General features: G+C 41.7%; 1 protein-coding gene across 1 annotated transcript in view; it reads left to right on the top strand.

Moving 5' to 3' along the window:
* Positions 1-18,828, top strand: part of TM4SF18 (transmembrane 4 L six family member 18) — a 48,697-nt gene extending 29,869 nt beyond the window's left edge. The window contains exons 4-5 of the mRNA XM_073625917.1: positions 4,501-4,681; positions 13,708-18,828. Of these exons, the coding sequence (XP_073482018.1) occupies positions 4,501-4,681; positions 13,708-13,722 (196 nt within the window). The 3' untranslated portion in view covers positions 13,723-18,828. The remainder of the gene's footprint in view (positions 1-4,500; positions 4,682-13,707) is intronic.
* The last annotated feature ends 253 nt before the right edge of the window (positions 18,829-19,081 follow it).

Below are 19,081 nucleotides of genomic sequence, written 5' to 3'. Positions count from 1 at the left end.
ATAGACAAATTGGACGTATAGCAGCGCTTCTCGGCTCTTTTTTAGCCCAGTATATAAAAGAGTGGCCCAGAATCCAAACATATCTTCTATTGCCTAGAATTAAAGAAAAAGATCAGGTCTGACATAAATCTGAAAACGTTGAGATTCCTATCTATCCAACCGTTTGATTATTGCATCATCCAATTCCATCCTAGCAGCTTCCATAGCTGCCCCGATCCTGAAAGAATGAGAAGTAAACTTAAATTGATGTAAATTCAACTTTCTCAAGCAAGCCTTTAATATGTAATTGAATTGATACTGAGTAACAGGGGACCCATCAGCGTGAATCAAAAAATTCCCCTCTCCTATTGGCCTAACTGTCAGGTAACCATTTATGACTCTAACTGGACATATATTCTCATCTCCACATCGACTAAAGGTACCCAACTGCCTTTTCCTTACCTATCCGTCTTTGACACCTGGATGAACAATTTGATCCCTGTCTCAGAGACAATCACATTCTTTTTTAGTAAACCCACCACTACCTTTTTGTTTTTTGGCAGCAAATCAGATGCCTGCCTAATAAAAAAGAATGCTGCACATGGAGGTAAGTTTCTTAATTTGAAGAAAAAGGATAAACCCGCCATGATTTTGGAAATGTGACCACTCTAACTGCATTAAACTACATAGAAAAATCTGAATGTCAGTATCAGAAGGAGAATCACATTGTATATCCATTTCCATAGCAAAATTACGCCACCTATTCCATGCGGTTGAGTACTCAACCCATGTACTTTCTGCCACAGAGTGTCTTATCTCATTTGTAAGAACTTCTAAATTAGGCTCCACAGATGTTCTGGACACGCATAACCTTCCTTGTCCGCATTCGGCAGGAGTTGGCGAAGTCGGTATACCTGAAATCAAGATAATGCGTCCGCAATTTGATTCTCCTTCCCTGGGAAGTGCCTGGCTTTTAGCCAAATATTACATTTAAGACAAAGAAACACTAAGTATCTTAGTAATTTGACCACTGGTATAGATTTAGCTGACAAGCAATTCACAGCATATATGACCCCTTTCTTATCTGAATTAATCAGGATTCTTTTATTTGCAAATTGTTCACCCCATATTTCTATCGCAACCACTAAAGGGAAAAGCTCCAACACGACTATGCTTTTAGTGGCTTTATTCGTCTCCCAACTCACAGGCCACTTACCACAGCACCAGTGAGTCTTGCAAATAGCTGCGAATCCATATGAGACCGCAGCATCTGTATATAGCTCAAGGTCGGATGAGGACACAAATTGCTCCTGAAAAAATGATCTGCCGTTGTATATATCATAAATTTAAACCAAACTGACAGGTCCTCCTTGAGGTCAACTGTCAATCTGATGTAAGAAAATGGTGATTTCATTCCTGACATGGCCAAGTACAAGCACCGTGAGAATATTCTGCCAACTGGCATAATCCTTGTCGCGAATGCCAGAAGCCTAAAGATTGGAGTTCTTTTAATAACACTTTTTTTTTGCCTAATCAACACTGAAATTAAAGCTTTAATCTTAAAGATTTTAGATTCAGGTAACTGAAATTCCAGATTAACAGTGTCAATCTTGACACCTAGGAATTCTATCATCGAGGAAGGAAAAACAGTTTTCTCGCTAGCTAGTGGGATACCGAAATGTTGCGCTACCGCACTAAACAGGTGTAACATAAAATAACAGATAGGAGATTGCGCTGGACCAATGAATAAGAAGTCGTCCAGGTAATGTAATATACCTTGGTAGCCAGATTGAAAAGCCACAACCCACTGGAGAAAGGTTGCAAATTTTTTAAAATATGCACAAGATATGGAACATCCCATAGGGAGGCACATATCAAAGTAGTATTTACCCTCAAAATACATACCCAAGGAGTTGAAAGCTACCTGAAGGCCGCCTTTATGTCTACTTTCGCAAGCAACGCACCTTTTCCAAATTTCCTAATTTGCTGAATAGCCTCTTCAAACGTGCAATATGATACCGATGACATACAGGCATCTATTTCATCGTTTAAAGAGCTACCTTTTGGGAATGATAAATGGTGGATTAGGCGAAAGGTATTTGGCTCCTTTTTAGGTATGATGCCTGACGGCGATATCCTAAAGGGTGAGAAAGGAGGGGAATCAAATGGACCTGCTATCCTACCTTCCTTAATCTCCTTAATTAACTTCTCTTTAACAATGTGTGCGTAAGTATCCACTGACTTTAAATTTTGGACTGGCTCACACCCTTCACCCTGAAATACTGGCAAAGGAAAGCCTTTGGAGAAACCTTCAATTAGGAACTTGGCTGACTCCTGGTCTGGATATATGGCCAACCATTGCTGCGTGCTTGCTAGTTTCACTGGGGTGTGAGCTTTTTGCATAAATACCCCTCTGGGAGCTTTGAAATTGGAATTCCTTTTGAAACACCTGATCAAAGGGTGGGGTCCAGAACAATTCGAGCACTCATGCTTGTACTTGCACGACCCCCCCCCCCTATTTACACTGATTCTCATTGTAAGCAAAGCAGTATCCCCTTTTATGAAGGGACACTGTAGGTTGTGGGATTTTCTGTGGCACCATCAGATTAAGCCACAACCTGACGTCCTTATTGCCCCACTTCAATGATGGGTATTGTGATCATTTTTGTCTAAATGCCTCATCATATTGGAACCATCTTAGACCTCCGAAACTCTCATACGCTTCTAGCACATGCTCCATGTGTTGAAACAGCCCACTGCAATACTCTGGGTGCTTCTCACCTAGCACACTGGAGTATATTGCAAATGACTGCAACCAATTATTAAAAGACCTCGCCACAGGTCTTCTCCTATCATCCTCATCTTTCTCATCTGATTTTGTGTCATTTCGGTTGACAAATTCTTTTGTGGATGGAATAAGCGACAGAATATCTATGAATTGACCTTTCCATATTTTTTCTTTAGTCTGAGGAGAAAGGTGGTAACCTAACGGCGAGATCTCACATGGTAATGTCTCTTTAAAACACACTTCTGGTACAGATGCACTAGATATATTAATCTCAGCTGGTAATAGATATTGCGAATTAATATTAGCTGACTGAGTGCTATTGACATTACTTACACTGCCTAAGCTGACAGAATGTATATTTTCATTAGACCAAACACTACCATAATTACTATTTTCAATTGCAGGTGTATTCATGCTGTCAGCTAATCTGTTAATGGATTCCATAATGCTATTAACTGTGTGTGCTAACTCACCTCTACCACCAGGTGGCGCTGAAGCATTTTTTATACCTGAAGCAGCATAATGCTGCTCTCTGTTGCCTCCAGTGGCCATCCACGGAATGTCTGTGATACTCACACTGCTTGCAGCCTCATGCTGCGATAGTGATAGACTGGGCAGGGTTTGTCTTTCCTCACTTACAACCTCAGACACTGCCTCTGTCCTCTGCATGAATGACGCTCCTCTAGCCCGCCCAGCACTACCTCTGGGCGGCGCCGGGACCGGACCCTCCTCTTCTTCTTTTCTCTCAAGCTGATCCGACACTGCATAGTGGCTGCTGATTCTTCCAGCCGTGCTGTGCTGCTGTCCTCTCTGTCCTGTGACACCGGCAGCCGCGGAGACAGTCCGTGGTGGCGGGACCGGTGGTTTTGAATGTTAATAACAGCTGTTCTACCTCTAACTTCAGGGGAATTGATAGGCACTTCCACCGCACACTGTTCTGACTGTGTCTCAGCAAATACACTTTGCTCGGCCCTTTCTAGAACATTCCCCAGGGGTCACATGACCATTTGGGATATCACTAATAGCCTTGCAACCCTTAACCCCGCCCCTTGCCCTATTTGCCATTCTCTTAAAGGGACATTAACCCAAATATATTAACCTGTATATAGCCTTAAATATTTACACTATTGCTTCTATTCTTTTATTAATAAAGGGAGGAGCAACCGCATGCCCATGCTGTCGGGCTCAAAGCCTTAAGCCCTCCTAGTTCATTCTTCTAGCATTATAAAGAACAAAAGAATGCGCTGCATTAAAAGATCCAAAAATTGACAGCGTGACGAATGTGCTATCTCCATTACGAACGCTTGTTTTACCAGAATGAGCGCTTCTGTCTCGTACTTGATTCTGAGCATGCGTGATTTTTTGCGCGTCCGAATTGCATACAGACGATCGCATTATCGGATAGGAACTTTTCCCGACCGAAAAATAGAGAACCTGCTCTCAATCTTTTGCTGGCTGGAATTCCGCCAGCAATAGACCGATGGAGCATACACACAGTCGCATTTTCTGACAAAAAGCTCTCATCGGAGTTTTGCTGGCGGCATTTCCGATCGTGTGTACGCGGCATTAGAAGATGAGACATTTGAATACACCAACCCTATTGTATGCACTGATAGAAATAAATATGATTGCATACACATTTATTATATTAATGTAATCATCCTGGTTTTGTTGTATGTATACAATGACAATAAAATATTACCTTATCTTATCTATGTGGATTTTTTTTATAGGTATCTTTCAGATTCTTCTACATGGTCACAGTGTCTGGAGCCTAACTATGTGGTACAATGGAACCTCATCTTATTTTCCATCCAAATTGTTCTCAGTGCTTTACAAGTTATCATTTGCTTCTGTAAAACAATATTTGATTTAAGAGATATATTTTGTGGGACTCACAGGATCTTAACACAGGTAAATGGTAACAATATTTTTTTAACAACATCAATATAGTTGGATGGGATTCTCCAATCACTTGGACTCCAGTTATATACTAAACTAAAGCTGGCCATAGATGTATTGAAATTCGGCCGGTTCAGCTGGGACTGGGTGAATTTTGATCCATCTATGGCTGTTCCCACTAGAGAGAAGTCGATTTAAAGTGGTTGTAAACCCTGTCACACCACTTTTACCTACAGGTAAGCCTATAATAAGGCTTACCTGTAGGTACAGTGAATATCACCTAAACTTGCCAATTTAGGAGATATTCACTGTATCCGCATGTGCCGACATCATCGGCACATGCGCACTGAAGCTCGAGCCGTTTCTTCAGTAGCCGTGCCAAGACCGGCGGCTCCCGAGAGCATGCGCGGGAGTGCCGTCATTGCAGCTCTGTCCAAACACAGCGCCGGAGCCCACAAACCTGTAAATAACTCCAGGAGATATGTCGCCGGTCACAGCGGTGTGCAATAGCTTCGATCTAAGGTAAGTCTTTCATAATGAGCTAGTATGCAATGCATACTAGTTTATTATGTCTTTGTCTTGCAGTTTTTTTTCTGAGTTTACAACTACTTTAAAGACCAGCTTGTCTCAAACGGGTCTGTTGGAAATTTTTCACTCGATCAGTGCATGCAGCCCATTCGGCTGCAGCACTCATCAGTGTATTCTGACAGTGGAGGAGTCCCACTTTTAGAATACAATAGCAGAGTGGGGAGGATTTCTTCATCCACATTGAATATGTCAATGAAGGAACATGTTCATTTTACATTTATCATCAGCAAGCTGGCTGATCAAAGACAAACAATATATCTATGGCAAACTATTTTAGAAGTTGCTCACTAATTCAGTTTATTTATTATTATTATTATTATTATTATTATTATACATGATTTATATAGCGCCCACAGTTTACGCAGCGCTTTACAACATTAGGGCAGACAGTACAAGTACAATACAATTCAATACAGGAGGAATCAGAGGGCCCTGCTCGTTAGAGCTTACAATCTAGGAGGGAGGGTTAAGTTATACAAAAGGGTAATAGCTGTGGGGGATGAGCTAATGGAGAAAATAGTGCAGTTTTTAGATGGAGGCAGGATAGGCTTCTCTGAAGAGGAAAGTTTTCAGGGATCGGTGGATAAAGTTGGAGACAGTCTGACAGATTGGGGGTAGGGAAATTCAGAGGATGGGCGAGGCTCGGGAGAAGTCCTCGGGAGAAGTCCTGGAGGTGGATATGGGAGGAGGTGATGAGGGAGCTAGAGAGCAGGAGGTCTTGGGAGGAACGGAGATGGCGATTAGGTTAGTATTTTGAGACTAGGTTAGTGATGTAGCTGGGGGCAGAGTTGTGGATGGCTTTGTAACTTATTGTTAGTATTTTGAATTGAATTAGTTGGGCGAGTGGTAGCCAATGGAGGGATTGGCAGAGAGGGGTAGCAGACACTGAGCGGTTTGTAAGGTGGATGAGTCTGGCAGCAGCATTCATGATGGACTGAAGGGGGGATAGTCTGTTTAAAGGTAAGCCAATGAGGAGTGAGTTGCAGTAGTCAAGGCGAGAGATAACCAGGGAGTGAATCAGGACCTTTGTGGTTTCATTGGTTAGAAAGGGACGTAGTTTAGAGATATTGCGGAGGTTGAGGCAGTAAGCTTTGGAAAGTGATTGGATGTGGGAGAGTTCAGAATCTAGGATAACACCTAGCACCCTGACATGTGGGGACGGGTGGATGGTTTTGCCATTGCTCTTGAAAGAGAAGTCAGGGGAAAAAGCACGTGGGGGAGGAAATATTATAAGCTCGGTTTTGGACAAGTTGAGTTTGAGGAAGTGGTATGACATCCATACAGATATGTCGGTTAGTAAGTTAGTGATGCGTGAGGAGACTGATGGAGTGAGTTGAGGGGTGGAGAGATAGATTTGTGTGTCATCAGCATAGAAATGATATTGAAAGCCGTGAGAGGCTATCAGCTGACCCAGGGAAGAGGTGTAGATTGAAAATAAAAGAGGTCCAAGAACAGAACCTTGGGGGACCCCGACAGAGAAGGGAAGAGGAGTGGAGGAAGTAGAATTGTAAGTGACACTGAAGGTGCATTGGGATAGGTAGGATGAGAGCCACTGAAGAGCACAGTCACGGAGACCGAGGGAGTAAAGTTTTTTGAGGAGGAGGGGGTGGTCAACCGTGTCAAAGGCAGCTGAAAGATCCAGAAGTAGGAGTACAGAATAGTGTCCATTGGTTTTTGCAGTTAGTAGGTCATTTGTGAGTTTTAAAAGAGCAGTTACTGTGGAGTGTTGAGGGCGAAATCCAGATTGAAGGGGATCAAGAAGGTTGTTTTTAATGAGGTGGTCACTCAGTTGGTTGTAAACCAGGCGTTCAAGGAGTTTAGAGGAAAAGGGGAGCAAGGAGACTGGGCGTAGGTTGTTAAGATTGGTAGGGTCCAAGGACGGCTTTTTGAGTATGGGGGTGACCAGTGCATGTTTTAGAGCATCGGGGAAGATGCCAGAGGTGAGGGAGAGATTGAAGATGTGGGTTAGAGAGTGTAGGATGGGGTCAGAGGGTGACCGTAGCATTTGAGAGGGAATAGGGTCCAGGGGACAGGTGGTTAGGTGGGCGATAGAAAGGAGTTTAGCAACTTCATCTGTAGTAGTAGATTTGAATAGGGGGAGTGTCAGTTGTACCTGTTGACATGGGGTCTTAGCTGGGGGAGATACCTGTAGAATGGAGATTTCATCACGGATTGTATCAATCTTGTTTTTGAAGTGATTAGCGATTTCCTGGGCAGTGAGTAAGTCAGTGGGTGGAGGCAGTGGAGGACAAAGTAGAGAGTTGAAGGTAGAGAAGAGTTTACGGGGATTGGATGAGAAGGTGTTAATAAGAGTTGTAAAATAGGTTTGCTTGGCAGTGTGGAGGAAAGAATAGTATATTTGGAGGGCAGATTTGTATTGGTTGAAGTCTTCGAGAGACTTAGTCTTGTGCCACAGACGCTCAAGAGCGCGACTATGTTTTTTGAGAATTTTAGTGTCATCTGTTTGCCAGGGTTGTAGGGGTCGAGGCCTGATTCTGCGTGTAGTGAGGGGGGCGAGCTTGTCCAGGGTGGAGGACAGAGATTTATTGTAGATGGACATGGCTTGGTTGGGGCAGGACAGGGGAGAGATTTTGTCATAGAGGTGGTCAGTAGCAGAATAGAAGAGAGAGGAGTTGAAGTTGCGAAAGTTTCTACGGGTGATGGTTAGGCGATTGGAGGGAAAGGTGGTGGAAGACAGGGGGAGAGAGAAACTAATAAGGTGATGGTCGGAGAGAGGAAAAGGATTGTTTGAGAAGTTGCATGGAGTGCATAGGTAGGAGAATACAAGGTCAAGGGTGTTGCCATCAGAGTGAGTAGAAGCCTGTACCCATTGCTTCAGGTCAAATGAAGAGGTTAGACTAAGAAGTTTAGAAGTAGCAGGAGTGTTTGTATTAGCAGGAATGTTGAAATCACCGAGAAGGATTGTGGGAATATCCGAAGAGAGAAAGTAGGGTAGACAGGCAGAAAACTCATCAAGGAAAATCGATAATGGTCCAGGGGGCCGGTAGATCACAGCAATTCTTAGGGAAGTAGGAGAGAACATTGTATACAGTGGGCTTTGAATGATGAGAGGGAAAAAGAGGGAGGAGGGTGAATAACCTGGAAGGTGCTCTGGGGGGATAGGAGGAATCCCACTCCACCTCCCTTGCGTCCATTAGGCCTAGGGGAGGGAGTCCAGTGAAGGCCACCCTGGGAGAGGGAAGCAGGAGAAGGGGTGTCATATTCGTGGAGCCAGGTTTCGGTGAGAGCAAGTAGATTAAAGGAATTAGTGACAAAGAGGTCATGAACAGCAGTGAGTTTGTTGCAGATAGAGCGGGCGTTCCAGAGGGCACAGGAGAGAGGGAGGCTGGTGTTGGGAAGAAGAGGAATGGAGACTAAATTGTGTAGATTGCGACTACTGCCAGAGGGTGTAGGGTGATGGGTGTGTTGGGCACAGTTAAATAAGGGAGGCCCAGGGTTTGGGGAAATATCTCCAGCGATTAGGAGAAGCAGAAGAGTGAGGGAGGTAATATGAGAATATGATTTGTATGAGGGGACAAGCTTTAGTATCCTGGGGGGTATGTTAGCAAGTGGGCTTAGAGTTAGAAAGAGGTGATGAGTGCAGTAATAGGGGGAGGGGAGAAGTGAGGGTGATATGTACAGATTGTGTGGTGGAGCAGAGGGATGTAGAAAAGAGAGCTTGAGGAGAGAGGCTGCAATTGTGAAGAGGAGGAGAGGTAAAGAGTGCATGTTTCAGAGAAGGTGAGATAATATGAAAATGAGATCACCTGCAATCTGCTATGGTTTGCTTTGTGCAAATCGCTGAAGTGCACGAGCAGAAGTGCCACTTATTTTAAGAACCCCACTTCTTTGGAAGAACCCCCTGTATGTGCAGCCCCCTGTATGTTCCCCCGTAAAGAAAGCCTTGTTATATACTGTGTTGGGTGTGGATGGAATCTGGCAATTAATCAATTAGGAGGGCATATTAGGAACACAGCAAGCAGGGCATAACTTTCACACCACAATCAAACTGCAAGGGGACTAAAAGGCCAAAATTGTAAAGATAAGGAAACCCATAATTTAGGTAAGACTTAATGGCTAAATAAACATTGAAATAATGTGAGCATGGCTACAGATGTAGTTGAGACAGCGGTGACAAACAGATTTACCAAAAATGTATATAAGCGGTCAGTCAAATTTTCAGTTTGCAGGACATGGGAATATAAACGCAGATTACCAAAAATGTATATAAGCGGTCAGTCAAATTTTCAGTTTGCAGGACATGGGAATATAAACGCAGATTACCAAAAATGTATATAAGCGGTCAGTCAAATTTTCAGTTTGCAGGACATGGGAATATAAACGCAGATTACCTGTGAAGAGAGAAGAAAATGTTCAGATGGATGGTGCAAGAGCAGAAGTGCCACTTATTTTAAGAACCCCACTTCTTTGGAAGAACCCCCTGTATGTGCAGCCCCCTGTATTTATTTTTAAGTATGTGTTCCCTGATTACAAATTTTTCTTCTGGGCACATGTGTAGTGAGATTTTTATCCAGGATGTTTTCTTTTTTCAATCTACAGTATAATAGATATTTATGAGGAATTAAAAATAATTAGATGACTACAATGTGTAAATTTAGTCAGCCCTTTATTGTTTGGTTGTCATTTGCATTACACTATGACAAAAAGGTTCACATTATCAATAATATTTTAGTAGTGTGTAGGAAAGGTACCGGTTGCATGGATTTAGTATGCTTTCATCCATTATTTGTGTATATATATATATATATATATATATATATATATATATATATATATATATATATATACAGTATCTCACAAAAGTGAGTACACCCCTCATTATTTTGTAAATATTTTGTTATATCTTTTCACGTGACAACGCTGAAGAAATGACACTTTGCTACAATGTAAAGTAGTGAGTGTAAAGCTTGTATAACAGTGTAAATTTGCTGTCCCCTCAAAATAACTCAACACACAGCCATTAATGCCTAAACCGCTGGCAACAAAAGTGAGTACACCCCTAAGTGAAAATGTCCAAATTGGGCCCAATTAGCAATTTTTCCTTTCCGGTGTCATGTGACTTTTACAAGGTCTCATGTGTGAATGGGAAGAAGGTGTGTTAAATTTGGTGTTATCGCTCTCACTCTCTCATACTGGTCACTGGAGGTTTAACATGGCACCTCATGGCAAAGAACTCTCTGAGGATCTACAAAAAAGAATTGTTGCTCTACATAAAGATGGCAAAGGCTATAATAAGATTGCCAAGACCCTGAAACTGAGCTGCAACACGGTGGCCAAGACCATACAGCAGTTTAACAGGACAGGTTCCACTCAGAACAAACCTCACCATGGTCAACCAAAGAAGTTGAGTGCAAGTGCTCGGCGTTATATCCAGAGGTTGTCTTTGGGAAATTGATGTATGATTGCTGCCAGAATTGCTGCAGAGGTCGAAGGGGTGGGGGGGTCAGCCTGTCAATGCTCAGACCATACGCCGCACACTGCATCAAATTGATCTGCATGGCTGTCGTCACAGAAGGAAGCCTCTTCTAAAGATCATGCACAAGAAAGCCCGCAAACAGTTTGCTGAAGAAAAGTAGAGTAAGAACATGAATTACTGGAACCATGTCCTGTGGTCTGATGAGACCAAGATAAACTTATTTGGTTCAACTGGTGTTAAGCGTGTGTGGCGACAGCCAGGTGAGGAGTACAATGACAAGTGTGTCTTGCCTACAGTCAAGCATGGTGGTGGGAGTGTCATATTCTGGGGCTGCATGAGTGCTGCCAGCACTGGGGAGCTACAGTTCATTGAGGGAACCATGAATGCCAACACATGCTGTGACATACTGAAGCAAAGCATGATTCCCTCCCTTCGGAGACTGGGCCACAGGGCAGTATTCCAACATGATAATGACCCCAAACACACCTCCAAGACGACCACTGCCTTGCTAAAGAAGCTGAGTGTAAAGGTGATGGACTGGCCAAGCATGTCTCCAGACCTAAACCCCATTGAGCATCTGTGGGGAATCCTCAAACATGTGGAGGAGCACAAGGTCTCTAACATCCACCATCTCCGTAATGTCGTCATGGAGGAGTGGAAGAGGACTCCTGTGGCAACCTGTGAAGCTCTGGTGAACTCCATGCCCAAGAGGGTTAATGCAGTGCTGAAAAATAATGGTGGCTACACAAAATATTGGCGCTTTGGGCCCAGTTTGGACATTTTCACTTAGGGGTGTACCCACTTTTGTTGCCAGCGGTTTAGACATTAATGGCTGTGTGTTGAGATATTTTGAGGGGACAGCAAATTTACACCATTATAAAAGCTGTACACTCACTAATTTACATTTCAGCAAAGTGTCATTTCTTCAGTGTTGTCACATGAAAAGATATAATGTAATATTTACAAAAATGTGAGGGGTGTACTCACTTTTGTGAGACACTGTATATCTATCTATCCATGTATCTATCTATCTATCTATCTATCTATCTATCTATCTATCTATCTATCTATCTATCTATCTATCTATCTATCTATCTATATATATATATATATATATATATATATATATATATATATATATATATATATATATTCAATTAAAGGAGGAAAGAAATTAGCTTTGTATAGTTTATGTTTTTGATGTGTTTCATGTTATAGCTATATTACAGTCCCAGTAGCCATAGCACTCTATGATTGAGGTAAATACCCAGTTGCTAACCCACTAAGAAATCCTCACAAATCCAAAACTAGTATAGATATAGTCTTGCAGAGGAGGTAAAAACAGCAGTGTTTTTATTGTCAACATTTAGATGAAGCTCAGTTAATTTTTCTCAAGACACTACAACATGGAAGTGAACAGACCAATAAACCCAAAGTCCCAAATACCAACAAAACTCCCAGTGATGATATCACACAGTGCAAGGGTAAAAAGAAACATACAGGGTAGAGGTACCCAAACACTTTAGCGGCACACAGCATTTTTTTTTAAGGGGGAATGCAGCTAGACTCTGTTGTAGACAGGAACTCTGATGTAAGGGGGTTTCTGCCCACCAAAGCCCCCACTTACATCAGCGTTCCCTAGATTCCTCCTTAAATCAGAGATCCCCAAGCCTCCCTTACATCAGAGTCTGCAGAGCACCCCTTACATCTGAGTCCCCCTCGCCTTAGTGTACTCACTCAGGTAAGAGAGAGAAGGGAGGGAAGGGGGAGACTTAAGTCAAAGATAGTGGATTGTGAGCTCACTCACCCGAGGATGGAGGCTCAGGCATCGGCACCTTTCATCCACCATGTACTGTATTTGTGTGCTGCTGGGCTTCAAATTTCCCACCCACACAGAAGCAGATACAGAGGGGTAGGGGCGGGAGGAGCAGATCGAGCCGTCTCTCCTCTCCCATCCATGTGGGGTGGGGGGCAGAACTGTACTGCCTCTGGGCAGTGTGTGAGAGAGTGTCACAGACGCATGGCTTAGACAACTGCAGTTAGCCCTCCAGATAGTTGGCAACCCCTGGTGATAAAGGTGAGCCCAGGCACACCTGGCCCATGCGCCCAGGCAGTCTGAAACCTGGATACATGATTCAAAACCCGAACTGTCCGGGTGAATCAAAGAAAGATCACAAAAAGAGCAAATCACATCAATACATCAAAAAAGCAAAACATACAAAATCCTAGATTAAACAAAGCTATCCAGAAATAGCTCTTGCAAAAAAATGGCAAAATGCTGAAAACATAGATAAAACAAACTTTATAAACACTCAGGACATAGATGGCTGGCATTGCACATGGCAAACACCAGGCAGGCTCAGACCACCCATAATCAGTGACATGAAATAATAATAAACCAACAAGTGATGTGCTAGACAAATGAGAAATCACCAAAATAGCCACAAAAATACTACACAAACCCAAACACCCCATGCAACAAAAGTAAACAGGTGTAAGAGTGTGAACTACCCTTCCCCATAAGACAAAGACAATAGATTCATAGAAAACACAGAGTGCGCACAAAGATAAAAATGCATACAAGTGTATGTAATGTAATACTCCAGATATTTAGCTTTTTTTGATGGACTATTGTGATTTACTCTTTTTGTGATCTTATGTGTCTTTTACCCTTGCACTGTGTGATGCCATCACTAGGGCGTGTTGTTGGTAAGACTTTGGGTTTATTGATTTGTTCACTTCCTTGTGATAGTGTCTTAAGAAAGATAGACTGAGCTTCCTCTGCAAGACCTGGGGGGTGCCTCTATACCAGTTTTGGGTTTATATTGCATTTACATTAATGTGAATAATGAATGGTAATGATTATTGTACTATTTACTATTAATAGAGATTTGACTTGTAATTTAAAGGATAATTATTTACTGTATATGATTTGTTGGAAGCATGTGAAGAAACTTACAGTATCATACACACACACACAACAGTTATAATGATGTCTCTTTTCCTTTTGCAGCCTGATAACCTATGAAATATGAATTGAAGAATGGAAAATAATCCTGTTATTCCTTAAGGCTAAACTTCGGGATAAACAAACATTGTCTAAATACAAGAGGGTTATGTAGTGTTACTTGAATTTTGGTGTGCTTTGAGTATTACTTCCAGATCTGTCCAGTAACCCACCCTGAAACTTTGCCTCCGTGGGGGAGCTTTTTGTAACATTGGACTAGTCACTGCTGCTCTCACCCCTTGTGCAGGGTGACTGGTCTTGTATCTTCCCCCTCCTATAGTTTTCTGCAGGCATCCTGTATGTAGTGGGTATCACTGTTGGGCCACTCCCACAGCTCTGCTCTCTACTGTGTACAGCACAGTAATGATGTCACTGCTATATTTATATGGTAATATTTGTATTTCTGAAGACATTTGATGCTCACAAAGTGGATTTATTTCCTGTGTAGCTTTGAGGTATATACTATATACAGTATATATATATATATATATATATATATATATATATATATATATAGTATACAGTGCGTAAATTCTTCTGGGTAAAATATCTCTAAAGGTGCTGTTGACATTAAATTTTCACTACATGTCGGTTACAACCCATGTAATCCATACATACAAAGAAAACAAAACAAAATAAATTCAGAAATTAAGTTGTGTGTAATAAAATGGAATGACACAAGGAAAAAGTATTGAACACATGAAGAAAGGGAAGTGCAAAAAGGAATGGAAAGCCAAGACACCAGCTGAAATCTATCAGTAGTTAGAAGGCAATCCTGCCTCTTGTCAGTGCAAATTAATATCAGCTGGTTTAGTCTCAACTGATGGCCTATAAACAGGTGTCTCATTACCAAAATGTCACACAAGAAACATCTCATGACGGGTAAAAGTAAAGCGCTCTCTCAAAACCTTTGCAACCTTATTGTTGCAAAACATACAACAGAAGAGTTTCTAAACTTCTGAATGATCCAGTGAGCACTGTTGGGGTCGGAATCCGGAAGTGGAAAAAAAACATAATTTCACCATAAACCGATCACGACTAGGTGCTCTACGCAAGATTTCTGACAGAAAAGAATTATCAGAAGAGTTGTCCAAGAGCCAATGACCACTTGTGAAGAGCTTCCTGGAATTAGCAAGTACAATTGTTTCAAAGGCAACAATAAGTAATGCACTCACCCGCCATGGCCTGTATGCACGCTCACCACGCAAGACTCCATTGCTGAAGAAAAAGCATGTTGAAGCTTGTTTAAAGTTTGTTGCACAATGTGACGGGAGTCACTATGGGTGGGGGGCCCCTGGAACCCAGCTTACCTTAGAGGGGTCAGGAAACTCCTTTTTTAGCTCCCCCTCTTATGTGTAAGTTACTCTATGTCTATTAGGGGCACAGGCTGACCTGAGAAGCCCAGTCTCGTCTGATATAACCAGACTCAGTACAACCACACTGGAATCAGCATTTAATTTTACCCTTAAACCAGCCATGTTGTTTACACTATGTTTAGAACACTGAATTGGACATTTTAACTGTGTGCAGGCACGCATGCCCAAGTCATAGCAGAGGAGAAGCTTCTTTAAAAGGTCTCTCCATTAAAGAAGTGGTCTGCGTGCCCAGTTACTGTTTTAAATAGTTGTGGAAAGTTTAAATGTTTCAGTACCACTAGTTGTTGACTGCATTCCCAGTTTTTGGTTATAGATTTGTTGAAATGTTTGAATATACCTGTGCCTCATGTGATTGGATGTGCAGTTTACCTACCTGTGCCTCATGTGATTGGATGTACAGTTTACCTCACCCTGTGTCTATGCCAACATAAAGGAAGAATTGTCTCCAGAGATATATACTGTCTGTTCTTCAATAACGTCTTATGCTTTTATTCACCATACACTGCTGTCTCAACAAATGACTGGATGAGCTGAGGGATCTTGGATCGTGCTGGTACCGGGCAAGGGAAGCTAATACGGCGGACATACTCCTCAGGAGTACGGGGGTCCATCACACACAACATTTAGACAAGCCTGGAAAATACTGGGAGAATATAGTCGGGTCAGATGAGACCAAAATTGAACTCTGAACTTTGGATGCCATAATACACACCATGTTTGGAGGTCAAATGGCACTGCACATTAGACATGTGTACACTGAAATATTTCGTCCGAAAAGTAAATTTATTTAGTTACTCCCGAAATTCCTTTTTATTTAATTTGTTTTTCGTTAAAAATTGCATTCGTCCGAAAATCGGAGCAGCTAAACTGTACGTGTACATTTCTGGTCGAATTTTCCGCCTACAAGCTAGCTGTTGTAGAATTCTAATGTTGTATGACTAGTAATAATTATATTTATTAATTATTTTACTAGTCAACCAACATTAGAATTTTTCTATAGCCTATGGGCGGATGCATTTGACTGGAAATGTACGATTGCAGCGTCGTATAGTTTAGCTGCTCCGTCGAATCTTCTTAGAACTTTCGACAGACACCATAAGCCGAAGATTCAACGTTTGTATGTTTTTCGTTGCTTTGTCGAATCTTCATCGTTCATGTTGAATAGTCTACTCTACCCCAACAGTCAGCCAACTTTCACATTTGTTTCTCAATCTCCAAGTGCAATGGCGGGCGCAGTATCTGACATTGTGTCAGATATTGATATGGCATTATAATATAGAATCTATAATAATAAATCCCCCCCCCACAACACGGGCAGCCTCTGAGGCTATCACAACACTAGCAACACTAGTATCACTATCAAGTTCACAACACTAACACAATAGCAGCAGATTATTATGAAAAAGTTAAGTTGAACCGTAGCTTGCTTCACTATTGTTCTGCTGCTGTGCTTATGCTTAATTGCTAAATAATTCAGGTTCTCTGACAAAGGGACCAGCTAAGATTGACTATCTTCTGAAATTATTCAGTGTGTGTGTCTCTCTCTGCTAGCAAATCGTAAGTGAAAGTAAGTTGGCTGTATGTGTGTACTTAGTTCTAGCTATTTTACTGCCCCTCCTCTTTGGTTAAAATCGGCCACTTTGGAAACTTCATGTCATTGAATAGAAAAATGTACCAAAACATTCTTGATTAAAATCTGCTGCCATCTACCAGGATGATGAAGATGAAACAAGGGTGGACACTTCAGCAAGACAATGATCTCAAACACAAAACTCTCAATTGGTTTCAAAGAAAGAAAATAAAGCTGCTAGAATGGCCCAGCCAATCACCTGACTTGAATCCAAAAGAAAATCTATGGGAAGAACTAAAGATCAGAGTTCATAGACTAGGCCCACGGAACCTTTAGGATTTGAAGACTGTTTGTGTGGAAAAATGGGCCAAAATCACACCTGACCAATGCATGTGACTAGTTTCTCCATACAGGAGGCGTCTTGAAGCTGTCATTAGCAGCAAAGGATTTTGTACTAAGTATTAAATAAATTAGTTAGCGTGTTCAATGCTTTTTACCTGTGTCATTCCATTTTAGTACACATAACTTAAAGTGATTGTAAAGTCTCATTATTTCCCAATAAAAATAATAAACATGTCATACTTACCTGCTCGGTTGCAGTGGTTTTGCACAGAGCAGCCCAGATCCTCCTCTTCTTGGGTCCCTCTTCGGGGCACCCAAGCCGAGCTGCAGCTCCACGTGTCCATCCAGACATGGAGCTGCGGTTCGGCCACACCCCCTCTCTTTCCTGATTGGCTAACTGACTTTGATCGACAGCAGCAGGAGCCAATGGTGCCACTGCTGTGTCTCAACCAATCAGGAGCGTGAGTTCTGGATTGCCGAGACACTCGTGGATATCGCTGGACAGAGATGGGGCTCCAGTAAGTATAAGGGGGGCCGAGGGGGGCTGCTGCACACAGAAGGCTTTTTAACCTTCTGACTTTACAACCCCTTATATTTATGAACATATTTCTTTTGGTTTCTTTGTATGTATGAATTGCATGGATTGTTAGCGATATGTGGTGAAAATTTCATGTCAATATGATGAAAATTATTTATAGAAATGTTGAGCTTGGAATTTTTCTGTGTTTTTATTTGACATGCGTTGCCCTTCCATGTGTTCCTTGCTGTTAAGGCCAGTTATAGCTTGGGGTAGTTGTCATTTGTTTGAACTGTTGGTCATTTGGTGGGGGGGGGGGGGCACTGGACACATTTGCTGCCATTGTGCTATTTGCTGGGTGTGGGCTCCCTTCAGGTAACCCAGTGGGCTCCCACCAGGTAAGCCTGCCCTCAATCTATCCATTAATGTATATTTGATCCTACTACGGAGGCTCTCAAAATGTATAGAGTTAGGACTACAGATAATACTGCTGTGCCTTGTCACAGCCTTTGTAGCTTACGTCTTTGCAAATGCGTACAAACTAAGCCCCTGTTTTTAAAGTAAACTGTTAGTACAATTCGGTTATTTCTATTTTTTTTTCGTTTGATATGAGTCACCCTTCCATGTGCTCCTTGCTGTTAAGGTCAGTTATAGGTTGGGGCAGTTGCCATTTGTTTGTACTGATAATTTTATTTGTACATAAAAAATGTAACCCTCTACAATTTTATTACAATAAAAGTCAAGATAACCAACTGATCTGTACCAATAATGGGTCATATATACTGCCGTTGGCAGATAGGGCCTTTGCAAGAAAGAGGGAGAGGAAAAGACGAGTCAATGATCAGCTCAATGAGTTTTGCAGCAACCGTTGCTTCAGGGAGGGGGTTACATACCAATGGCTAGGCCTGGATAATCACATACATCTTGGGTAAGAAGATATAATATGATAAAGAATATATGATATGTATGTTAATATTGCTTGTAATATTTTCATAATCTGTTACTGTATACATTTGCTATTCTATATATTAAATTACAGATTCTGATATATATTGCTCCTAATAAAGCAGCTTTGGCTGCGAAATGTGTAGGGCTTATTGGTGACCCTTCTTTTCCCCACTCCCCCCTCTCTTTCTTGTCTACATTTCTGAGACAGACTAGTTGGGTGCCTTGACTCATAATGCATTAAGTTTGTAGTGGGTTGGATATTTGGTTTGGGTACACCAATAGTAATACTTATCAGAATATTTTTTTAGGTCATAGTAGATGTTGTTTAATTGTACAATTTCCCTTATTATTTAAAGTAAAATTACGTATGTTGATATACTGTATGGTTGTGATTAATTTAAAATATGGTACCTTAAAAGCCCAAGTGCTTAAGTGTTTTGTACTTGCTGGAGTTACAGTATAGTATACACTAGGCATTGCCATGGATGTAACTGCAGATTTAAAAAAAAGAATACAGTAGTTAGTATATTAAACGACCAAATAGCTCTACGTTTGTCCCAATCATGTTTGAATCCACCTCAGCTGGAAGTCTATTTCAAGCATCAACTACTCTTTCAGTACAACAAT

This window comes from Aquarana catesbeiana, linkage group LG04 (assembly GCF_042186555.1).
Source record: "Aquarana catesbeiana isolate 2022-GZ linkage group LG04, ASM4218655v1, whole genome shotgun sequence".
NCBI lineage: Eukaryota > Metazoa > Chordata > Amphibia > Anura > Ranidae > Aquarana > Aquarana catesbeiana.
This window is presented reverse-complemented; position numbering and strand designations above follow the sequence as displayed.